The following is a 25,897-nucleotide window of genomic DNA, read 5'->3' as shown; positions in this document are numbered from 1 at the left end:
AACATGTCCTTTAGCAGGAAAGATAGGAATGGAAGGAGGCAGAAGAATCAAAGAAAGATGCAAAGATGCCACCTGAGTTGATTCTGTACTGCTGGAACAACATACCACATACTGATAATTTGTAAAGCATGCAAATGTATTTGCTCACAGTTCTGGGGACTGGGAGTCCAAAACTGAGGGGCCAACATCTGAGAGAGAGTTTTTGCTCCATCATGTCATGGCAAAAGTGCAAAGCAAGGGCAAGAGAGAGACACAAGAGGGCTAAACTCACCCTTTTATATGAAACACACTCCCCACATAAGGAACCCACTCCAGTGAAAAAGGTTTAATCCACTGATGAGGGTAGAGGCTAAGCATCTCTTAAAGGTCTCAGGGGATTGAACTAAGGACCTTCATACTGAGCTACATCCCCAACTCTTTTTATTTTTTATTTTGAGACAGGGTGTCACTAAGTCACTAGGTTGCTCAAGCTGAGCTTGAACTTGCCATTCTCCTGCCTCAGACTCTCAGAGGGCTGGAATTAAAAACAAGAAGGAAAGGAGGCATTGAGGATCTTGCTAGATAAGAAAGCCTTGAGTTTAATCCCCAGTATTGGAAAAAAAAAATCCAAGGAGCCTCCAGAGAGAAGGCGCAAGGATTGAGAATTTAGAATGCAAAGAGGTCATTGCTCTTTTTCTTTGATTTTCATTCTTTTTTTTTTTTTGGTACCGGGAATCATACTCGGGACCTTGCACTTACAAGGCAGGCAGTGGAACCACTGTGCTAAATCCCTGGCCCACTCTTTTTCCTTGAAAGAGAAAGAACACAGTCAGACCCCTTTTCTATAAACAGATCCAAAACTGAGCATAATTTGCCATAAAGAATTATGATGAAAAATACTGCAAATGCTTTTGTGTAACAAACTACAGGGAGGCTTTTTTAAGTACAAAAGAGATAAGAATGAAAGATTTTCCCCCTTGAGTTGTACTTCTTTAAATTTTTCTTACATTCTTTTGTTTTTTGTTTTTTTTTTTTGCGGGGGGGGGTACCGGGGATTGAACTCGGGTCCTTGCGCTTGCAAGGCAGGCCACTGAACCGCTGAGCTAAATCCCCGGCCCATTCTTACATTCTTAATAAGGAAAATTAGATAAAATAATATCTGGCTATGATATACATGTCTCTAGCCATCTTTTTTAAGACTAGACTGAACCCACTGAAATGATAACTAATAAATGTGAATTAATACTGCAGGAAGCCATGTACAGAAGCAGTTCAGAATGCAAGCTCTGAAGTTAGCCTGGCTGGACTCCTAACTCTAATAGTGATTGCATGAGTGACCTTGGGCAAACTGGTTAACCTGAACTGTCTCAGTTTCTTCATCTATAAACTGCAGATAAATAGATTATCTACTTTGTAGGGCTGTGTGTAAAGATTACAAAAAATAATACAAGCAAAATGATTACAGTGGTGATGGCACAGAAACAGACCAAACCCGGCAACTATCAGATTAAAAAAGAACCAAGATGATGACAACTACGGAAAGCGCTTGACCATTAACCCAAAGACAGATTTCAATTACCAGGTGACATGTGTCTGTATACAAGAATTAACCCAAGGACACTTAGTTTCTTTTCTCTCATTGCTGAGACAAAATACTTGATACCCAAAGTTAAAGGGGGCAAGGTTTATTTGGCTTACAGTTTGTAGAGGTTTCAGTCCATAATCGGCTGGTTTCAAGGCAGGGTGGCAGAGAGGTAACAGATCAGGGCTACAGAAGACAGTAAAAAGAATAATAGAGTTTAACAGCATCTTTCTGCCCCTTTTATCCCATCCAGACTACTGGGCTTAGGGAAACAAACAATCAATCAGTCATGTGTACTGGTTTAATAATCAAAAACCCTTAATCCCAGAATTACACATTTCAGATTCAGCCACTTCTGAAAAAGCCCCACCTCATCTGCATGAAGCTTTTGGAGTCATCTAAACACAAGCCATAAACAGACACACTGGCTTTTTCCAATGGCAGTCTGACTCATTTTACTCCATAATTCCTGACCTGGTAAGCTATCTCTTTTGGTCTCTTCATTCCTGACTCACTTTGGACCAGACTTGATGTCAAGCTCCTCCCTGACATCAGTGACTGATTTAGAGCACATTATAATAATCCCTTCTGCTTCCTACCCTACCTGCTCCACCTTCGCAACCTGACCCACCTGTTCTTTAAGGCTCTCAGGAATGCACATGCCAGTAGCTACTACTGTCCTCACCATTCACTCACTTTGACAGATGCAGTATTCCAGTTCTGGTAAAGCTCCAAAAGAACCTTTGTGGTTGTAACAAGTTTTTATGAAAAAGAGTTAAAATTGCCAGATGTGGTGGCACCCACCTATAATCCCAGAATTTGGGAGCCTGAGGTAAGAGGATTACTGCAAGTTTAAGGTCAGCCTGAACTACATAGTGAAACCCTGACTCAATCAATCAAGAAATAGAGTTAAAATTGAGGGAAGGGCTTTGAAGATGTGTTTGTGTTTCTATAAGTCTTATTAAATATGGCATCCACCATATTCCATTAGCAATTAGATAAATCATATATTTAGGTCTTATTCTTTTTAAAAAATAGATATGATAGAAAACTTGGTTATTGACAAATCTATGTCTTCCTACCCAAATCAGAGAACATTTAGCCTACTCACCCATAAACCAGGTACCATCATTCATTTGGTGGCCCACACCTAACTTTACAAATATAATAGCTCATGGAAAATAATGAATTTTCATAAAGCTACCCTTGCTGAAATTACATCTGAAACAGGACTACACATAACCATTTGAAGTGGGAACTAGCAACCAATACAATGATGTAAAGTGTTATTTTGACTATAAAGATTGAAATGTTTAGGGCCAGGGATTTAGCTCAGTGGTACCACCGCCTGCCTCACAAGCACAAGGACCTGAGTTTGATCTTCGGTACCAAAAAAAAAAAAAAGAAAAGAAAAGATTGAAATGTTTACAAGAATAAGTAGTCGCAGAAAGGATGTCCTTTGGTACAAGTTGTATACAAAACACAAATTTGTTGAAGTTAATATTTATATATTCTTTAAACACTATACTTTTCACTCTAGGTTAGCACATTTAAAAAGAGGCATAATTGGGGAACTACCAGACTTTTCCCATTATATCACAACGCCTCCCTTTGGATTAGTATATGAGCAACATCTAAGTGTGGAAAGCTTGACTATCTAGATAGGCTTGTGGTGTCTGTCCTTATCAATCTTCAAGAGGTGCATGCCATATAATTTTAACCAGTTTGGTTAGACAGTCTTTTGAGGTTCTTCTCTACATTTTAGTCTTCAATTATGATCGACTTACTTCTCAGGAATTTTATGACAGGCTATCCACACCACCTGTGCACACTGACAGGCGGCCTGATCAGAAGTTAGCATTGCTTGAGTGTCGGGAATTGTCCCACACTGTCTTCCGTCTGCCCAGGCCTTGATTCCCAACCTTAGCAGAGGCTAGGTTTGTAATGGTTTTCGGGCTCCTCCCGTTTCCCCAGCGCAGACCGGCGAGTTTCCTCCGTGTGGGATCAGAGCGACCTAGCAGAGCCGGGTTTTCGCGCCCCAGCCCCGCTTCGCGAGTGTGTGGTGGCAAGGGCAGACCTAGGCTTCCGTCTTCCCCACACCAGGGTTTTGTTGCTTGGTTTTTTTGGTTAGAGACAGCCACTTCAAATGTTTTCCGCAGAAACATCGGTGGTAATGTGACGAGACCTGCAGTTCTCCAGGGCCTGCGACCACCCTCCAGGCGGCTGAGGAGGAAGCGCGGGCCTCGCCGCCCGCCGGAGGGCGTGGTTAGGGCCCGAGAGTGACGCGGGCAGAAAACAACCACGACCCGCTGTCAACTGCCAAGAAATGTCCCTAGGCCACCGACGTATTAGTAGGCCGTTTCTAATTGTAAAACCCGTAATAGTATGACCCACAGTAGTTGTTCTTGACCCCAGTTGTTCCCCAAACCTATTACTGAAGCACAGGATACTAATCTTTAGACCTGGCTGCTTTCGTAACCAACTTTTAGTTTAGTTTGTTTTGTTTTGTTTGACTGTTACCCTGGTCCAGTTCTCTTTTCCACAAACCTGATGTTTTCAGAGGCCATTAAGTCACCTTTTTTTTTTTTAGTTTTCTTTTTCTTTTTTCTTTTTTTGATACTGGGGATTCAACTTGGGACCTTGCGCTTTCCAAGCAGATGGCGGAACTACTAAATCCCCGGCCCAAGTCACCTTTCTTTGCCTACTATATACTCAGCCTATGCAATACAGTCAACAACAACCAAAATCTCATGGAATTAAAAGCTGTAGTTTTTTGTTACAGTATAATCATTAAAAATGTAATGTACATAATAGTTTTTAGAGAAAATACAGGATATGATATATCTATTACAATCCTAAATTTATGAGAGAAAAAAAAATACATGTGCAACCCAAAGTATAGGAGTAAAATGCAAAAGAATGAAGTTAAACCTTTAACCTATACCATATACAAAAATTAACCCAAAAGTGTATCGAAAACATTAAGTGTAAAAGCTAAAAATATAAAGACTCTTAGGAGTCGATGTAAAGGAAAATCTTTATTCAGTGGATTTGGTGAGAATATTTTGGCCACAACACCAGAAGAAAGGGCAACAAAATGAGGCAGGCGGTGGAAACACTGAGCTAAATCCCTGGCCCCAAACAGGCAACAAAATGAAAAAAAAAAAAAAAAACCTAGAAGAAATTGTACTGTATCACGATTAAAATCTTAGCTGGACATGGTGCCCAGGAATTTCAGACCAACCCGGGCAATACAGTGAACCTGTCTAAAAAAATTAAAACTTTAGGTTTGGGAATGTACCTAGCATGCACAAGGCCATAGGTTTGATCTCCAGCACAAAAAGTAGAAATTAATAAAATGTTTTGTGCATCAAGGGATACTATCAAGTGAGTGAAAATACAGTCCACAAAATGGAAGAAAATACTTGCAAATCATATATCTGATAAGAAATTAATATCCAAAAATGTGTAAAAATCCTACAGTTTAACAATAACAATAAAACCCAAGCAACCAAATACCAAAGTAAGCTAAGTTCTTGAATAGACATTTCTCCAAATAAGATATCCAAATGACCAATAAGCACATGAAAAGATGCCCACCATCATTAGTCACAGGGAAGTGCAAACCCAAACCCAGGCCTCTATTCTTATTAGAGGGCCACAGTGACATTTTGGATCCCCTGAAATCAGTGTTAATTCAGAACCAGTGTCCATTTAGTCCCTGACATGTCTGATTATTTCCCTTCTCCTCTCTTTTGAGGACATGCCCACCTTCTTTATTCTAACGTTCTTCCCACTCTCACCTAGAAAAAATCTCTCCTCTACTTCACCCCATCCTGTTTCCTTCTCTGATCCAGCATATGGACTGCTGAGTAGTGCTGGAGAAAAGGTTATAACTATGAGAATTCATTCCATGGTAATTCTTGCCTGCTAATCCTCAGGAACGGGGACTTCAAGTGTTGCCCACCAGTCTTACTTCTGTTTCCCTACTTATTTTTTGTACTGGGGATAGAACTCGGGACCTCACACTTGCGAGGCAGGCAGCAGCACCACTGAGCTAAATCCGCAGCCCTGTTTCCCTATTTCTAATTTCTTATGATATTGTCATAGTAGCCACATCAGACATTTTCTACTTAACCTCCTCAAATTCAACTACTTCCATATACAGATTGTCCAAGACTTGTGATGGTTTAACTACAGATTTTTCAACTTTTAGGGTGTGAAAGCAATGATACTCAGTACAAACTATAGTTGGAATTTTTATCTCTTCCTGCACTGGTCATCCTAAATCCATACCCTCTTGAAATGGTGGTGGGCAGCACAGCCATCTGCAGAACCCAGCCAGCCCCTGACAGCAGGGGGAAATGACTGAAACCCCATAGTGGACTACATAGCCAGCATATTTTGGATAATAAATTACATGAGAAATTGAACACTTAATTATGAAATAGGCTTTGTGTTAGATGCTTTGCCCAATTATAGGCTAATGTAAGTATTCAAGGTACAAATGTACACTGGGAGACAAGGCTAAGTTAAATGATTGAATGCATTTTGACATATTCCAACTTATGAAGAGTTTATGAGGATTTAACCCCATTGTAAATCAAGGGACATCTGTTCATAGTTTTACTACTCCCCACCTCAACCAACATCTTTCTGTTTAATGGTTTTCCCCATTTTACCCTTCTTTGTTCCCTTGATTATTCTTTTGTCATCCTCTCCCAATGTAAGTCGACTACTTTCAACTAGCTCTGTCTATTACCATTTTAGCCTAAGCCAAAAAGCAGAAACTAAAAATATTCAAATCTTCTTTGGCCTTTGATCCTTTTGCTACTGCCCTGTTCTTCCTTTCATCTAACCTTCTGGCAAGAGGTGTGTGTGTGTGTGTGTGTGTGTGTGTGTGTGTGTGCGCGCACACGCGCATGCTTACACATGATACAGATTGAATCTAGGACCTCCTGTACCCAATGAACATACTCTACTGCTGAGCTACACCTCCAGCCCTGAGAGAGTTGTGCCTACTCACTGTTTATATTTCTTCATTTCCCATTTATGTTTGTTTTTTGAGACAATATTTCCCTATGTAATTCAGGCTGGCTTTAAACTCACTACATAGCCCAGGCTGGCCTCGAATTCAAGGCAGTCCTCCTGCCTCAGCCTCCTGAATGCTGGAGCTACAAGCATGTGCCACCACACCTGGCCCCACCTATTCTTTGGCCCCCTGCAAACAATCTGGCCACTAACATTTCTCTAAAGCTACTGTTGTCAAGGCCACTAATGATGTTCTTCTGACAAAATTCTGATAAACACTGTTTTGAAAATGAGATAAAATTCATATACCATAGCCAGACATGGGTGGTGCACACCTGTACTCCCAGCACTCTTAGAGGCTGAAGCAGTAGGATTGCAAGTTTAAGCCCAATATGGGCAATTTAATAACTTAGCAAGATCCCATCTCAAAATTTAAAACAAATAATAATAAGAATGAGCTGAGGATGTAAGTCATTGGAAAAGCCCTGGGTTTAATCCTTAGTACTGCAGAGGAAGAAAAATCTCATACCATAAAATTTAACTTTTAAAGTGTACAATTCAATATACTTTAGTATATACATTAACTTATGCAAATATCACCACTCTCTAATTACAAAGCATTCTCTTCACCCCATGCTCATTAGCAGTTGCTACCAATTCCCCTTTCCTGCCACTTGAGATCACCAATCTGTTTTCCACCTCTATGGATTTTCCTCTTGTGGATATTCTGTATGAATGTGACCTTTTAGGACTGGCTTCTTTCATTTAGGCTAATGTTTTCAAGGTTTGTTCATGTTGGTTGTGGCTTGTGTCAGGTATACATTTGTACAACTGAAATGTACTGCTGTAATTCCTTCCTCATAGTCCCAGAAGTTCCAGCATTACTTAAAATTTAAGTCCAAAGTCTCTTCTGAGACTTAAGACAGCTCTGAGCTGTGAGTCCTTGTTTAAAAAAAAAAAAAGTCAAATAATGTCAAGACACAGTGGCACTGGCTAAACATTCCCATCATAAAAGGGTGGAATAGGGGAATACAGATGAATCAGACCAAAGCAAAACTAAATCCCAACAGGGCAAATATTAAATCCTGTAGCTCCATGCCCTGAATCTAGGGTACATGGTGGCATGAGGTGAGTTCCATAGGGCTTGTGCAGCCACCTTCCTTTGTCCTTCCCAGCTGCAGCCCACATGACCTTAGCTTGAGCCATTTTTTTTTTTTTTTTTTTTTTTTTGTGGCCCATGCCTGTAATCCTAACCTCAAGTTCAAGGGCAGCCTGGGCTACATAATGAATTCAAGGCCAGTCTGAACTCATAGCAAGACCCTCTCTTAAAACAAAAACAAACAAAAATGGGCTGGAGGGCTAGAGGCAGAGTAGTGGCAGCCCTCTAGAAGATAGCCCCTCACACAAAGATAGCTGCTTCTTCCCAAGGATAAAACTTTTCAAACAGCACCAAAGCGTCTTTTCCTCAGCAGATGTTTCACATTTCTAACATCTCCAACTTCCTAGAGTCTCCACTGCAGCTTTGGATTCATTTCCACAGCTTCATGCAATGACTTCTCAGAGGCTCTGAGCAGGACCTTTTGACATATTGTGTGGCCTTCCAGGCCTTCTTTCGAAGTCTGGGTGGAAGCTTCTATGACCCCACAGCCCTTGCCTTTTACATGCCTATAAAACTAGCATCACATGAACAATGCCAAGGTATGCCATTAGTGCAAGCAGTAGCCAGGCCCCTGTGGACCACAGCTGCAGTGGACTCTTAAGTGCCTGAATGGTTGAATACGAGGAAACACTTTACTAGGCAGCCTTGAGTGAGCAGGGTACCCTGGGGCTCTCTTCTCAAACCTAAGTCATTTCAACAACTTTACACTTTTACGTCCTCTAGCCCGAGGTCTTGCTGATTCCTGAGCTGCTCTTAAGACATCTTGTCCCAGTTCAAAGTATTTGGTTTCTTTTTAATGGCACTAATTTCTTCAGCAACCATACCTCCTTTAATCCTAACTTTATATGTTTCTTTTCTGGCCAAACTGAAAGTTTTTCAGATCTTTCTGCTCTGCTATTTGCTCCTTATTTCCACTGAAAGTCTGGCTAAAAGCAGCTAGCAGTACCCATGCCATGGGCTTATTATTAGGCTTCCTTGAAATTTTCTCCACTGTATCAATTAGTCCATTACTTTTACACTAAGCTTCACACAAAGTTTTAGGAAGCAAATAACGTAGACAAATTCTTTCCAAAAATGCAACATGCATGGTCTCTAATCAAATTCGTAATAGAACCTCATTCCTATCTGAAAATTCATGAGTATAGTCTTTATTGTTCATATTTTTATCAGCATTCTGATTCTCTGAGCTCCTACCTGAATTGCTCATCAATCTCTGCTTACAGCATTCAGGGGTTCTCTTGCCTTTCTTTTATTGAATTTGATTAATTGAATAATCTTACTCCATTAAATAGCCACTTTTATCATATTTCAAATTCCCTCTACTCTTCAGTTTAATTAATCTGTGTATTTGTTAGCCATTACCAACTTTGAAATTATTATTAGTTTATGTTTTAATTAATTATTATTATTTTATGTTTACGTCATTGCTGAGAAAAAATACCCCACACCCACAAGTTAAAGGAGGTTTATTTCAGCTCACAGTTGTACAGGTTTCAGTTCCTAGTCATCTGGTTCTAAAGCAGGGCAGCATGGCCCAGAGCCATTGCAGAGGAGAAACAGTCCATGGCATGGCAAGGCAGGCAGAAGGTATCAAGCAGCAGCAGCAGCAGCAGCAGCAGCAGCAACAGAAGCAGCAGCAACCTGACTTCTTTCTGTGTCCTTATAATCCATCTAGGCTACCCACCTTCTGGGCAGTTCCACCCAGGGGCATCCTTAATCTCATCATCACACCTTTAATCCCAGAATCACACTATAGATCCAGCTAGCTCTAAAAAGCCCCATCTGTGATTGCATGAGGCTTTGGGGGCACATCTAGATACAGGCCATAACACTTTATAATACAGTATATTTTAGTATCTTCTTTCTTTTTTCAGAATCATTATACTTATATGGTAGACTTTAAGTTGTCCCTTCTAAGAAATAATTTTTTTTCTTTTTTTTTGTTTTTTGCTTTTTGAGACAGGATCTCCGTGTGTAGTACAGGCTGGTCTTGATCTCACTATGTAGCCCGGGCTGCCTTGAACTTTCGGTGGTCCTACTGGTCAGCCTCCCGAGTGCTGGGATTATAGGCATGCCTTGGCCTAGAAATAAATTTCATATTGTTTATTTCAGCTTGTGGAAACAGTTTTGAATCTTAATTCTACAATTGTTTGCTGTTTCTTTTTCTGTACAATCACTTTTAATAGTCATTTATGTAGATCTTAATCACATATAAATTTCTGAACAGAAAAGGGCCAGAAAGAGAATGTTGTAGCATTCTCCAGGAGCCTTATTACTCTAAAGATGGTCTGGTGCTTAACCCTAATAATGTTACTTGGGAATTTATTATAAGTTCTGAATCTTAGACTCCAACCCAGATTTACTAATTAAAACCCTACTTTTTTGCTAGGCATGGTGGCATATGCCTGTAACCTCAGCCACTCAGGAGGCTGAGGAAGCAGAACAAGTTTAAGCCTAGCCTGGACAATTTATGGAAACCTTGTCTCAAAGTAACAAAGAAATAAGTAACTCAATGGGAAGACTCTGGGTTCAATCCCCAAAACCATTGAAAGAAAGAGAGAGAGAGAGGAAGATCTGCATTTTAATAAGATCCTGTACGTGATTCCTCTGAGCATTGAAGTTTGAGCGCAGTGTACAGCAGATACTCCCCTCTAGCCTAGTAAGTCCCACCTTTCACTGCACATTAAATTCACTTGTGGGAGCTTTTAAAGAACACTGAGAACTGGGCTGCACCCCAAGAGAATGATTTAATTGGCCTGGGGCTGGAACCCTTGGCATTGGTATTTTTAAAAACCCCTAATTGCAGCCAGGGTTGAGAAACAGTGCTCTAGAGTTACAATTTGACATCCTTAGGGTTCTAGTTACTTAAAAACCATCTGACGGGATGTCACTAGAAAACAACAGTGAGCTGAAATCCTCATCCATGAAACTTGCACCCCCAGAACCTTTCACCTGTTATGCCTGCCTGCCTGGCTTGGGTTTTGCATTGCCATTTCTTTGCTTTCCTTTATAAACAATTCCTGCTTCCTAGTAACTTCGCCACCTCTTTTTTATCTTCCAGCTCTTTAGAGACAGAGAAATGTCTGGCTCACTTATTTGTCCCCACGCTGGCTATGGGGGAGTGTGACTTGGCAAGTGGCTGTCTATCTGTCCTTTTGCTCCCCGTGTGCCTCAAATGACTGTGACGGTTTGCTTCAGTCTTTTCCCTGGCTATCAAACTGCTGGCCATTCTTCACCCCAACGTGAGTGCAACAAGGCTGCACAGGGCTCCTTCCCCACTCCAGCCACTTCAGCCAATTCTGCTGCATTTATAAGAACAAAGAGGACACCCTGGAACCTCAGTGAGCCTGAGAAAGATTCCTTGGGTTCAGCCCTCAGGCCTGCAAGCTGCTATAGAAGTAGGCCTTTGCCGTAACTCCTTGGGTTTATGTGTAGGAGAGGTGCCTTTATGTAGGCCCTGTTACTTCGGTATTCTTGTAAACCTGCTTATGATCTATTTCATGAGTACTGTGGACAGAGTGAATAAACAGAGCTCTTAGTACTGGGGGGCTCTGGAGACCAACAGGTGATAGACAAGGTTTCAGACATGCCTGCTCAGTCTGGCTCCATAAGTAGTTTCATTTTTTTCCAGCTTGACAATATCAGCTGGGCACTGTGGTGCATGGTGGGAGAGTTCAAGCCTAGCCTGAGCAACTTACTGAGACTGTGTCTCAAAATAAAAATATAGGGCCAGAGCTTTAGCTTAGGGGTTCCACCACCTGCCTTGCAAGCACAAGGTCCCGAGTTTGATCCCCAGTACCAAAAAAAGAAAAGAAGATATAAAAAGAACAGGGGGTCTAGCTTGATGCTGAAAGAAAAAGAGAGAAGAAAAAAAGAGAAGATATCCCCATGTTGCTTAGAAGAGGGAATCAATCTAGTAGCAAGAAGCCCAATTCTTTTTGTTTTTAGCTACTAAAATCATACCATAGATCTAATTCTGGGATATATTTGGTGTATTCTTTTTTCCTCCTTACCTCCTCCCCATCTTGTGTTCCTTTTCCTACTTCTTCTTCTTCTTTTTCTTCTTCTTCTTGGTATTTCTCCCCGCCAGCTCCCAGAAAAAGTCTTTATGGTAGAAGATAAAGATAGTTTATATTGTTAGAAATGTCTTATATGAAGATAGAGATTTTTAATTTTTGGTATTATGATGTGAATTTGTTTTCAGACACACACAGTGTTAATAGCAGACTTGATTCAACACATATTTGTCAATAAGTCATTAATAATGTATTTTATGATCTGCCTTAAAGTCTGCCTTTTCCAACTTCACAACAGTAGGAGGGAAGACAGTTACCAATTATGACTGTAGAGTTAAAATTTGTTTCTGTTAGGTAAAAAGAGCCCAAAACCAGGACCAGACCAGAACCATACCAAGCCTTTTCATAAGGAGGATCTACCAGGCTGTCTCCGAACAAAGGAGAAAACGCAACATAGCAGCACAGGGAGCTGCTTTTATAGGAGCGGAGTGGGGTTAGCCTGAGCCGGGGTGGAGTTGAGTGAGGTAATATGAAGAGATTGGAGGAGCCTGTGACATCACTAGGAGGGGCCTGTGACATCACTAGCTGCTAGGAGGTAGCAAGTATCAGGTTACTCTTGGTGGGAGAAGAGACCTGATGTGAAGAAGAAGCCTGTCCTCTGTTGGGAGGTTATATTTTAACATGGAGGCTGCTATTCCATGTGGCAGCCATCTTAAGGCAAGGGAGATCTAACATTCCAGGCTATTTGTTTTATGGCTATTTGCGAAGTTCTCTTCTTCTGGAGCTGCTTCAAGCTGACAAAGGGGTGAAGGTTGGGGATAAACCTGGATCTGGTGGGAGCAGCAGTAGGTGAGGGGTTCTTCCCTCTGCTGCAGAGGCTGGTACCCCGCCGTGACGAGTTCCGTGAGTGTCTGATTGGTAAATGCCCTCACGCCTTCCTGCAAGAAATTTTGAAAACAGCAAAACAAGCATGGTCCAAAGCAGAAGATCAGACAGATAATACTGAGGGGTCGTAAGAATGGTAATAGCCAGGGAAGCCATGAGCTCCAAGAACCAAATGTATCCTACCATTGATTAGTAGCTTGCGGGGGGCGTGCCTGGCCCGTTGAGTCTTTAGCCTTTCCCTCATTTGACGTGTAATTTCTCTTACCACTCCGGATTTGTTGGCATAACGGCAACACTCTTCTCCCTAAAAAAAAAAAGCACAGGTTCCTCCCTGTTCTGCTGTGAGGATATCAACGGCCCTTCTATTCAGGAGTGTCACTTCCACCAGTCTATCCTGTTGCTGTAGGTTATTAATGGCCTCTTGTGTGGCATCAAGCTCTGAACGAATTTGGTAGCCCAGACCTGTAAGCTGTTTTTGTCCTAGCCCTAGTGCAGTGACACTTGCCACTACACTTCCTGCTCTAGCAATTCCTGCCAAAATGGGTAGGATTCAAGGGATCCCTTTTTTCCCAGGTGAGAGTAGGAGGAGACAGTCCCCCTTCTCCAGGATATACATCAGTGTCTGGGATTAGGAAGGCTGTATCACATAGTCCCACAGTGGCACTTGTGAAAGAGGAATAAATCCCATCATAGCATATTATGAAGGTTCCAGATGGAGGCACTAGTGAACTGCTGGGGACCTTTTGGATTCAAGACGAGAGGCAGTTACCTCTATTGTGCAGCCTGCCCCCCTTAAGCATGATGCATTTCCCCAGACCTTGACTGAGGCTGAAGTAACTTTCCAGGAGAAGATTTGGCACTGTTATCCCTAAGGCCCTGTAATAGTTTTGTAAGTGGTACATATAACCAGAAGTCATGTCCTAGCTATGGGTTTACTGCCTGCAGAATGCCATGGGTGGAATTTAGGATACCAGGTATGAGTTTAGAAAAATGCCTTGTTTGGACAGTCTATGAATTATTATGTGTTGGCTCTGGTGTCTGGGGGGGGGTAGGGGGCCATCTGAGGTCAGGGTCATGGTATTTTTATTTGTGGTGGAGGGTGCCAGACCTTTTTTATGGTAAAGAGCTGTCCTGGATGGCTCTGTCAGCGACTTTCTGGCTGGACCCAAATGCCCCCGTGGTATCCTGTAGCCCAGCTGGGGTCTTGGCGGTCTCCAAAAGTATAAACCACTGGGTTGCAGGTCCACTGTAAACAATTTGGTGGTGTTGAAAGGGCCAGTAAGGGGGAGTTTATTTCTCCCTGGTATTCCCTATAGAAAGACATCCCTTTAGTGCAGTAATGTCCTCTAGGGGTGTTACATCCTCTTGTGCTGATAGGGTGACATTTACAACTTGGTCCCAGACGCGCGTAGCAACCAGAAAAAACCCTGGGATCTACAATAATCATTTATGGGCTGTTCCATTCTGCACAAAAGTATTTTTTCTTTTTTTGGTTATTGCATTCTGTGTTTAAGTTTGTGCATCCGGTTGACCACCAATGGCCTTTGACTTTCTCCGGGCATGAATCAAAATAGACTGACTTCGGCATGGGAAGAGTCCCAGCAAGACTGGTTGATGATGATAGGGGGATTCGTTTCATGAAACTGTACCTGGAATGTCCAGTGTCCTGATAGGTCCCCTGGCTCAGTTGTATTCCCCTCTGTTAGGATAAGCAATGTAAATCAGCAAAACAAAAACTGATAATCCAGTATACAATTATGCAAGGATATTTCTGAGAAAGACTCCAAGGTTTTAGAGACACTGCTCCTAAGCCAATGCCCAACAGGAACCCGGTAGCTAATAGCCAGGCAAGACATAAGAAATGGCGGGGAAATGGAGGGGCTCCTTGGTTGTTAGAGCAGAGTTGTATCCCATGAGTGGCCCTTGAGCAGAGGGAATATTGAGGCGGTGGAGGGGTAAGTATAGGCAGAAAAGGAGAAAAGAGCTCTATCTCCAAACACAAAAACCCAGCCAGTGTTCCCTGAAACCCGAGGTCTTCTCTCCACTGCAGAGTAGCTTTTGGGGTATCCTCCTGTGGTAGAACCAAGTGATGTCTTCAAGGACGCAGTCGAGAAAGGCCTGGGACTGGCATGTAGGAAAGGTGCATCTGTATTTCCTGGGGGCTGAGATGAGGACCGAGGCTAAAATGTGGGATGAAGGCATTGTAGGTTACTTTAAAAGAGACAGAAGAACAAGGGAGAGTGCACTGTTCCCCTGAGTAAATGACAGCGCATGTGTTTGAATTGAGACCAGAGAGCAGGACAGTGATATCACCAAAAGGCTTCCTTTCTTAGGGGATTAAATATTGTCTTCAGGGCCAACACTAGAAGTGATTGGGGTGAAGGCCCCTTAGGGTCTTCAGCAGGAAGCAGACTGTGGAGATCCTCATAGAAAATTTTCAGACTTTTTTTGCTGGAGAACCATTTGTTAGGAACGAGTGGAGAGACAGTTGAGGGGCATCTGTATTCCAGGACAATGTCCTGGAATGTCAGTACTTCCAAGACATTATATACGTAACTATTAACCGGTTTTGAAGGTCTCTTGGCAGGTCTTGAAGGTTATTGGAAGGTACCTGGAGGGAGTGTGTGGGGATGACAGAAGAGATGTACCAAGAGATAGGAGTGAAAGTGGGTGACTCCATTGCCAGAAAAACAGGGCCAGATCACAACCATCGTATCAGGGCCTGTGTAGTAGATCTCTTGTATGCCAGTCATTTAGGAGTGGAGTGGCTCAGTGGATAGGCAGCATTGAGGTAAGGACAGTGTTTACCTTTCAGTTCCATGTGTCTTTTTCCCAGTAAGTTATGCGGGCACGGAAGGGACAGTCACCAGATTGATAGGAAAGTCCACATGTGAGGCTTCACATGGGTGGAATTAGAAACGTCCAAGAGAGGCAGGAGAAGTGTGGGCCTAAAGCCAGCAGGCAGAGGGGCTCTTGGACAGGAAGTGTCTTCTTCTGGAATCTGTGGGAGGGTATGGAACAGTTTGAGCTTGGTAGGTCCTGTGAGAACAGAAGAGTGTACCTGGGAGTTTCAGGTTGCTGTTTAAATTGGTCTGTCTGGAGAGCTGGAGGAGCTCTTTTTATTCTTGAGAGGTGAAACCAGGGAACCTTTTTCTTAAGCTTAACCACTGTAGGAGTAGTTAGGGAAACAGTAAAAGGTCCCTCCCAGCACGGTTGGAGAGGTTTTGGAGAAAGGGTCTAAGATACCCTGGGTCTCCTGGGGAAAGAGAAGGAGATAGCGGAGCACCTGATGAGTCAGGGGAGGGGAGAGTTTGATCTGCCAGAGTCTGAAGGAGGCGACGAGCATAATTAAGTGTTGGGGCATAGTTGGTTAGGGGTGGTGAGGGACTGGGTAAGGTGGGAAACAGGAGGGGTCACCTGTACATCCGTTCAAAGGGGGTTAAGTGTAATGGTTTTCGGGGAGTTGAGCATAGCAACATGAGAGCCAAAGGGAGGAGGGTAATCCAAATTTGTTTTACTTCTATTGAGAGTTTGTTTAGTTGAGTCTTAATTAGCCCATTAGCCCATTCAACCTTGCCTGATGATTGTGGCTCATAAGGGATGCGGAGTTTCCATTGTATGTTGAGTGCCTCTGTGACCTGTTGGGTAAACTGAGAGACAAAGGCAGGGCCATTGTCAGACTGAATGGAGTATGGGAGAACAAAGCATAGAATGATTTCCATTAAGAATACATGAACTGCCAGGCATGGTGGTGCACGCCTGCAATCCCAGCATTCAGGAGGCTGAGGCGGGAGGATCGCTGTGAGTTCGAGACCAGTCTGGGCTACATAATGAGTTCCAGTCTCAACTGCATAGTGAGACCCTGTCTCAAAAAAAGAAAAAAAAATACATGAACTAAAAAAAAAACATAAATGAACTACAGCAGCTGCTCCTTCCGATGTACATGGAAATGCCTCTGTCCATCCTTTAAAAGTATCTACCAAGGTTAGGAGGCCCATTCCTTATAGGGGGCATATGTGTAAAATCAACCTGCCAGCCTTCCCCAGGTCGCTGTCCCCTGGATGGGTGAGTTTCTGAGTGTGTATGAAGGCCACCCTGGGGACTAGTGACTGAGCAGATGGGGCAAGCCTGCTATTGTCTATATGTGTGTTGCTAGGGATGGGTGGTGTAGGAAAGGCCTGAGAAGGTGTAGGAGGGGTTGGGTCCCTATGTGGAGTGAACTATGTACGTCAGTGAAAGAGATATGACCTGGTTGTCAGGTATGACATGGTGTCCCCGATATAAGAGCCAGTCATCCCTCAATGTAGCACCTTTGTCTGTATATTTGGCCTTCCCTGAGGGGTGTAACTACGTTTTAGAGGTGCAATGATCAGCATTTGGTTTTGACTTTGGAGAGTAGATTTTTGTGCCATTTTATAGGCCACTTGATCGGCCCTTTGGTTTCCTTGAGCTATGGTGGAAGAAGAGGATTGATGTCCTTTACAGTGAATTATGCCTACCTGTGTTGCGAAAGTGGCTGCTTGGAGGAGGGGGGCACATATTAGATGTCCATTAACAATAAGGGTCCCTTTCGTGGTCACAAAACCTCTTTGCTTCCATATTGAATGGTGAGAGTGTAGGACGTGGTACGTATACTTAGAATCAGTGTAAATGTTACCCCATTTGTTGTGGGCCGGAGTGAGAGCCTGAGGGAGAGCAATTAATTATGCTTGTTGTGAGATGGCATCGAGTGGAAGTGGATTGGCCCAACTGTCTGTGTTCAAGAGACTACGGCATATCCTGCCCGCTTCTGGCCGGGTACCTGAGTGGGAATCAAGCTGCCGTCAGTAAACCATGTGAATTCTGGGTCTGGGACGGCCTCTGATGATACATTAGAAGGGAAGGAAGTAGGTTTTTGATCATTTCTGTGCATGAGTGGGAGGGCGTCTGAATGGTCTAGGGAGGAGTGAGGCTGGGTTAAGAGAGGGCAGGACTGAAGAGAGAAGGATGGGTTTTCTATGAAAGTAGCAAGGAAGAGTTGTAACCGATAAGGGGACAGATGTGAGAGACTATGGTGAGTGAGCAAGTCATGTAAGCGAGGGGGTGACTTTACTGTTGTTGGTTGACCAAAAGTTAGTTTAGAGCTTTCTTGGGTGAGGAGAGAAGTGGCTGCCAGGGTGCATAAACACGTGGGCCAGCCCTGGACAGTGTGGCCAAGCTGTTTAGATAGGTAAGTTACTGGGGTGAAGTGTGACCCAGTGATTTGTCCCAGTACTCCCAAAGCTAGTCCTGCTCGTTCAGGGACATAGAGAGTGAGTGATTTTTGGAGGTCTGGGAGAGCTAAGGCGGGGGAGAGAGGATGGCAGCCTGAAGTCTGAGGAAAGGTCCCTTGATGGTCTTGTCATCTATAGGCTCATTGGGTTCCCTTTAGAAGCCTAAGCCTCATAGAGGGGTGTAGCAAGTAGACTGAAATTGGCTATCCATAAAGAAAGGAAGCCCACAAGCCCCAGGAAGGACAGAATCTCAGCTTTAGAGGAGGGGACTGGAAGATCTCGAATGAGCTGTTTATGGTCTAGGGTGATTTCCCATTGTTGATATAAAATCTTTACCCCGAGATGTTGTACTGTAAGTTGGGAGAGTTGGGCTTTATCCTTTGAGACCTGATACCCCTTTTTCCATAAAAAGTTAAGTAATAGGGTTGTGTGTTGTTGGGAGAAATGAAGGGTGGGCTGTCACAAGAGTAAGTCATCTACATACTGAAGTAGTTTAGAGGAAAACAGATCTCATTTTGAGAGCTCAGCAGCTAATGCCTGTCCAAAGAAGTGTGGGCTATCCCGAAAACCCTGTGAGAGAATTGTCCCAGTAAGGTGTTGGAAATGCCCTGTACCTGGGTCAGTCCCCGTGAATGCAAAGAGGTTTTGTGAGTTGGGGGATAGGGGGATAGTGAGAAAGGCATCTTTGAGGTCTAAAACAGACCTCGAGGAAGAAGGAATAGGAGACAATAGAGTGTAGGGACTGGGAACTCCTGGGGGTATAGGAAGTACAGCAGAATTAGATACAGCCCTTAGGTCCTGTACCAACCGGTAGGAGCCGTTTGGTTTTAGGACTGGGAGGATGGATGTGTTGTAGGGGGAGTGAGTTGGTCTGAGAAGTCCCTTATCAAGTAAGCCATTGATTATATGCTAGTCCTTTGATTATAGATTTTTGATTATATTGATTATAGCTTTTAGCCCTTTTAGGTGTCTCAAGGCTATGGGCTACTGTGGGACATTTGGGAATTGGGTGGTATCCTTGAGGGAGACCTGAATGGAGTGGTGTTTAGCAACAGAAGGGGTGTAGGTGTCCCAGGCTGAGCGGTCAGTATAAGGGATCATAGAAGGAAATGAGGCTGGGTTGGGGACTGAGAAATCAGGCAGGCAGCTAGAAGGAGCAAGACGCCTGTCGGGTCTAAATTGACCAGGTGTAGAATGAGAGAGGCCTTGAATTTGGTTAGGAGGTCTCTTCCTAAGTTGGGGGAAGGACAGCTAGGAATAATTAAGCTGTGTGAAAATGTGCTGCTAACAGAGAACAAACTGGAGGAGAGGTAGTCAGTGGTTTTGAAGGAATCCCTTGAACCCCACGATAGTTATTGAGGAGGGACAATGGGGCCTGAATATTGTGATAAGGCCGAGTATGCAGCTCCCGTGTCCAGCAAAAATGAGACAGGCCTACCTGAGACTGACAGTTCCCCTGGGCTCGTTGGAAGTGATGGCCATGGAGGGCTATAGACGTCCCTGGGCACCATCAAGCGTCTGTCACCAGGCTGATGAGCTCGGTAGAGACGTCTCTGTACCTGCTGGTTGGGCTTGAGAAGGGGATGGCCTCTCACCTTTTTGGCAAAGGGGACAGGCAACCCTCCAGTGATCTGTTTGCAGGTAGGACAAGGGCCAGGTGGTGGTCTAGGATTGGGACATTTGTTATCTCAGTGTCCAGTCTGTCCACATTTAAAGCAAACTCCAGGGTCAAGGCCACCACGAGAGGATGTCCTCTTGTAAAAAAAATGGTTTACCCTGTAGGGCTGCTGCCAGCATCTGGTAATTAGCCAACTCTTGTGGTTTTGCCTATTCCTGACAATTATTGAATACCTTAAAGGCAATATTGAGGTGTTCAGTCTGCAAAGCCTGTGTACCTTCTTCTATGTTTTAAGTTTCTTCCTGATATCAGGGGCAGATTGTGCAATAAAATGAATATCAATAACAATTGTGCCCACCTGGGATGTGGGGTTGATTTAGTATATTTTTGGTGGGCATCAGCCAATCAAGAAAGAAACCAAACTGGATCTCTCTGGGGTCCCTGGATTATTTCCTGACCTTATCAAAATTAGCTGTCTTTTGAGAGATCCTTTTAAGGTCCTTCATGACATAAACAATCATATGATCTCTTAGGTCTTCCTGGGTCATTATCTGATAAATCCAGTCAGGTTGTATATCTAGAACTGCCTGTGTGCTTACTAATTTGTTCAGGTCTGTGGCATGGAAGTCATCTACTGCTGCCTGGGCTGCCCTCCAGACTCTCTGGTGATCCTCTGAGGAAAGAGTAGTTGAAAGAACTATGTAGATATCCCACCAAGTCATATCATAGGATCGAGTAAGGTAGCAAAACTCTTTAATATAGACATCAGGATCACAGAAAAAGGAGCCTAAATGTTTTCAATTTGAGTAAGGTTGGAGAAAGAGAAAGGAACATGTACTCTAACAATGCCATCAGCGCCAGTGACCTCTCAGAGAGTCATCTGTGTGGTTGGGGCCAAAGCTGGAAGGTTGGAGTAGCGAGAATGAGTGTGAGGTGAAGAGATGTAAGATGGTGGAGGTGAGGGAGGGTCCCAAGATGGCGGAGCTGGAGAAGGGCACAAGATGGCAGAGGAGAGGAAGAGGAAGAGGCACAAGATGGTGGAGCTGATGAGGCATCCAAAGAGGCAGAACTGTCTGGGTTGTGAGGAGGAAGAGGAGGAGGAGGTGTGAGTGAAAAGTGATCAGCTGGACTGAACATGTCAGAATCAGGAAGGGTAGGGTCAGGAGGGGTGGATGATGGAGCCTGGGCTACAAGTACCTGAGAGGATGAACAACTTTGACAAGGGTGAGAGTGGAGGAAAAAGAAGGCTTGTAGATAGGGGATTTCTGACCATTTGCCACTACGTTGACAAAAGTTGCACAAGTCACTCAATGTGTTAAAATCAAGAGTGCCATTTTCTGGCCATTGAGACTCATTGTCTAATTTGGACTAAGGCCAAACTTGGTTGCAATAAAAAATGAGTTGTTTCACCTAAAGTCAGGTTCCAACAATCCAAGGGAACGAAGTTGTGCCAGGAGGCAGCCAAGAGGCATGGAAGGAGGGAGTTTAGATTGTTGGACACCCATGTTAGGGTGGGTGAGAAGGAGGTAGCTCCCTAGGAGGAGGAAAAAAGAGAGGAATATCTTCGTCTCTTCTGACACTCCCCGAGCCAGTCCCCAGAAGGGGAGGATGAGAGGAGTCAGGCAGATGGGGCGTCCCGGGTGCGTGGTCCTGGGCCTAGCAGCCTGAGGGATCTCTCTGACCAAGCGCTTAGATTTTCTGAGAGGTCCCCGAAGGGAGAGAATGAGACTGAGACAGAGGACCCAAATAGGGGGAAGCCAGCCACCTACTCACCCTGAAATCAGTGACGGGTGTGGATGTGAGTCGTCAACATTGGCAAAGGTAGAAAGCCCTTAGGAGGTCCTGGCTCAGGAGATGTGGTCCGGAGGAGGTGGCCAAAAAACCAATTGACCCTGGCTTACGGGGGATCGTCGCTTAATCAACTGCTTTCCTCCCGGGTTTTGGCACCAGATACATTAGGTTAAAAAGAGCTGAAAACCAGGACTGGACCAGAATCATAACAAGCCTTTATAATGGGGAGGATCTGCCAGGCTGTCTCCGAACAAAGGAGAAAAAGTAACATGGCAGAACAGGGAGCTTCTTTTGTAGGAGAGGAGTGGGGTTAGCCTGAGCTGGGGTGGAGTTGAGTGAGGTAATATTAAGAGATTGGAGGAGCCTGTGACATCACTAGGAGGGGCCTGTGACATCACTAGGAGGGGCCTGTGACATCACTAGCTGCCAGGAGGTAGCAAGTATCAGGTTACTCTTGGTGGGAGAAGAGACCTAGCGCAAAGAAGAAGCCTGTTCTCTGTTGCGAGAAGTCATATTTTAACATGGAGGCTGCTATTCTATGTGACAGCCATCTTAAGGCAAGGGAGATCTAACAACCTCATGCCAGATACAATTATTAACTGCATTTGCAGGTCAGGAAGCAGGCAAAGGGACATTAACTAATGCAAGTTATTACACACGTTGTTTAGTTGTAGCTGCTAAGTGCCAAAGGTAGGATTCAAATCTAAGTCTGCTGGACTCTGGGGAATGAGCAGGTAACCACACCACAAACTACTCTTTAATCTCTGTGGTTCCCTGCTCCTGTGCTGTTGGGGAAAACTCCCTTCTAGCATTCACGTCGGTAGATTCAGACTACTGAGGATTCAGACTTGACATGGAGCTTGGAAATCACTAACTAAGCAATTTTATCCCCATATGATGTTTTTTCTTAAAAAAAAAAATGCTTCCTTCCTTCAGTGATGCAAACAAGCCCTTAATATAGAGGGTGTTTTTGTTTGAGCTCCTCTGCTCTGCAATTTGAGCACATGTTTATAGACTCATCGGTGTCTACACTTATGTGACTTATTTGCTTTCTTGTCAGTCTTTGGCATCCCTGCACATATTTGAAATAGACAGAAATATGGACATTTGCTGGGTGCGGTGGTGCACACCTATAATCTCAACACTCTGGGAGGCCGAGGCAGGAGAAGCATTATTTGGAGCCCAACCTGGGCAACTTAATGACTTAATGAGGCCCTATCTCAAAATAAAAAAAGAAAAGGACTGGAGATGTATAGTTCAATATAGTTCAGTGTGAAGGTCCTGGGTTCATCCTCCAGTACCCAAAAAAAAGGAAGAAATATGGGCATGTGCCATTCCTCAATACTCGATTTTATATTACGTTCTCAGGTTTTGAACCCAATTGTAGCCCATTTTTCAGAATCGAAGATAGAAAATAACAGAGTTTTTAAAAATAATTTGAATCTGTATTCTAACAAAAGGAATTAAAACACACATCTTTATTACAAATTACAGTAAATGACTTTAACATATCAATTTTGGTTTAGCTACTAATTATAATAATTATACTACTGTTTTTCTGTAGATTGCTGGTTTTTAACTGCCGGAAGGAAAAAAAAATCCCAATAAATAGAGCTCATTCGCAGCAATAAGAAATTCAGCCTATAACTTTCCCACACCAAAAAGGGAAAAGTAATTACTTAAGTGTTTCTCAGCTGGCTAGAGTTTTTGTTATCTCTAATTGCATTTAGAATTCAAGATCTGCTTATCACATTGGAATATCGCTTAGGATCAGGTCACCTGGGTGAACACTCCAGATTATCTGGGAAATGTGAGACAGTTTTCTCCAGGAGTGCTTTCTCTCTTTCCCTGAGACACCTTTCTGACTCCCTTGCTACCAAGTGCCCTTTCTTTCCCTCTCCCTACTGATATCTGATGCCCCATTTCTTACAAGCCATACACAAGTCAGTAACTGATCAACTAATTCAAACTAACACAATCATAACCAACACTGCCTAGGGAATTTGTGGAAGAGGTTTGTGGCTTTCGTATCCCACCTGGGTAACAGCTTAATTAATCTCCAAGAGTGTTTCTGATCAAATTAATTGACAGATACTCTACACTGGGAAAGAATATGTTGTTTAAATATAAAGTAAATATTCTTTACTAAGGAAACTACTGTTTAGATTTAATTGTGTTTCCCACATGAGAAAAAAAGCTTTTAAAATCTAGAGTTGAAATGAAAATTAGATTTCCAAATTCACACTCAGAGATTTATCTTCTTTCCTAGCTTTGTTTCAGATGTCTCATAACATTCTTATATTAGTCACATATATGACTATAAGAAGTGTTGGTCGTATTTTGTGGGAATGTCATGAAATTGGTGGTTATTCATTCATTACAATAAAAACAATAATGATAATTGGCGTGGGCACCAGGGATAGAACTCGGGTCCTTGGGCTTGTGAGGCAGGCAGCAACACAGCTGAGCTAGAGGATCGAAAATCTAAGCCCAACCCGGGCAATTTAAGTGACTTAGAAAGACCCTATCTCAAAATGAAAACTCAGGCGGCGTCCGCTGGGAAAGGACCGTGACCCCGATGTGTTCTGTGGTATGGTGGCAGGAGGCACTGCAAGAATGGAGACCTGTTTTGCTTCAGAGATTCCTAATCAGCAACACCTACCGCATCATTATCTTGTAGTGCCAGAAGAAGCACATCAGAAACTGCAAAGATCTAAAAAGAGATCACATAGAAGGGTTGAGAATATGGTAACTATTGGAAAAACCATCCTTGAAAAGAATAATTGCATAGACTTCACAGACGTGAGGAGGGGTTTCTGTGTGCTGCCTGCTGCTCCCTCTCCCACCTGCACCTTCCTGTTCTGGCGCCAGCCAGCCAGCTTGGTTTCTTATCCAGGTTGGTTTGCAGAGTGAATTCCTAGCTATTGGTTCATCACAGCTGATTATTCTTTGGAAAACCAAGAACCTGAAAATGTCAGCAGTGGAACGTTTTCCTAATGTTGGCTCAGTATAAATTAATGTTTTGGTCCTTCTAAAGTCTAATTGCAATTTTGAGGTTTGTGGAGTTTTATAACAAGGCTGCTGCTGGGTAGCCTTAACTCATCTCTGAATGTCTGTTTCCTGGAATCTGTGATAGTTATGTAAGAATTTATCACCAACTTCTTTGTTTTAATGGTTCTCTTAAGATTTCAAGTATAAGAAACTGTAGATAGGGCTGGGGATGTAGCTCAGTGGTTCCGCCTCCTGCCTTGCAAGTGCAGGGAGCTGAGTTCTAATCCTCGGTACAAAAAAAAAAAAAAACGGTAGGTGAAATTTCATTTAAAACAAATTCTGTTAAAATGGGCGCTATATTTTTTATCAGCAGGCACAGCACCACTGAGCTACATCCCCAGCTGTGGCACTATATTTTTCAAAAGTTCAAATAATATTATGTCTCAGTAATAATTTATGAAGAATAAACTGGTATAGAAAGTGGTTTAGGGCTGGGGATGTAGCTCAGTGGTTCTACCACCTGCCTCGCAAAACGCAAGGACCCAAGTTTGATCCTCGGTACCAAAAAAAAAAAAAAAAAAAAAAAAAAGTGGTTTATTGGAACCCTCACTACTGTGAAGGAGAAAAAAATTAACTATTTCTTGATAGTTTATAGTTTTACATGTAAATTTGGTTTCCACTTCTTAAAGCCTAGCATGTTTTTAGTAAACTCGTCCTGAAAGTTATATGACATAATAGTTCCCTATTAGCCATGTAGGATATGGTCCAAGACCCTCAGTGGGTAACTGAAACCCAGGACCCTATATACATTGTATGTATATTATGTTTTTACCTACACATATGTTCCTGTGATGCAGTGTCATCTATAAATTAGACACAGTAAGAGATTAACAACAATAATAATCAAATAGGACACTTTTAACAGTATATGTAATGTTCTTGCCAGCCTCCCTCTTGTACTTCAGGACCATTATTAAGCAAAATAAAGGTTAGCTGAATACAAGTACATGCCACTGTGACGGGGAGTCTGATACTGAGGTGGCTATCATGGGTAGGTAGTGTACACAGCACGTGTGACTCATTTCCCAGGTGGTGGGAGATTTCCTAGTGCTACTCAGAATGGCATGCAGTTCAAAGGGCATAGATTGTTAACTTCTGGAACTTTTAGTATTTTCAGTTGACCCACAGGTAACTGAAACCATAGAAAGTAACAGTCACAGAAATTGAAATTTTGGATAATGGGGGACTACTATAATGTAATTTTTAACAAGAATTCATTGTAGCAAGCAATGTGGCTGTTTCACAGAATTTACTGTAATGGAATTTTAATCTGTAAGAACACAGAAGAGGAAGAAACAGTGGTTTAAAACAGAGTGATATTAAAACTGACAGAAACTTTTTTTTTTAAATGAAAAATTTTAAAGGACTAGGGATGTAGCTCAATGTAAAGGCCCTGGGTTTGATCCAAAAAAATGTACATAGGTATAAATATAGCATGATGGGTTTATAATTTAAGAAGTGTGTGAAGTTGAGCATGGTGATGCACACCTATAATCTCAGAACATGGGAGGCTGAGGCAGGAGGATCTCTGGG

The 25,897-nt window shown here is 43.0% G+C and overlaps 1 protein-coding gene across 1 annotated transcript in view; it reads right to left on the bottom strand.

Moving 5' to 3' along the window:
* Nucleotides 1-1,709: 1,709 nt before the first annotated feature.
* LOC109118342 overlaps nucleotides 1,710-25,897 on the bottom strand; it is a 42,654-nt gene continuing 18,466 nt past the window's right edge. Inside the window, exons 3-9 of the mRNA XM_019208867.1 lie at nucleotides 23,976-24,026; nucleotides 19,343-19,569; nucleotides 14,302-14,351; nucleotides 12,836-12,956; nucleotides 12,592-12,705; nucleotides 11,765-11,855; nucleotides 1,710-1,747 (exon numbers count right to left, since the gene is read on the bottom strand). Of these exons, the coding sequence (XP_019064412.1) occupies nucleotides 11,791-11,855; nucleotides 12,592-12,705; nucleotides 12,836-12,956; nucleotides 14,302-14,351; nucleotides 19,343-19,569; nucleotides 23,976-24,026 (628 nt within the window). The 3' untranslated portion in view covers nucleotides 1,710-1,747; nucleotides 11,765-11,790. The remainder of the gene's footprint in view (nucleotides 1,748-11,764; nucleotides 11,856-12,591; nucleotides 12,706-12,835; nucleotides 12,957-14,301; nucleotides 14,352-19,342; nucleotides 19,570-23,975; nucleotides 24,027-25,897) is intronic.

Source organism: Fukomys damarensis, unplaced genomic scaffold, assembly GCF_012274545.1.
Source record: "Fukomys damarensis isolate Sample0158 unplaced genomic scaffold, DMR_v1.0_HiC HiC_scaffold_17, whole genome shotgun sequence".
NCBI lineage: Eukaryota > Metazoa > Chordata > Mammalia > Rodentia > Bathyergidae > Fukomys > Fukomys damarensis.
Note: the sequence above shows the minus strand (reverse complement) of the source record. Positions and strands in the feature narration are given on the sequence as shown.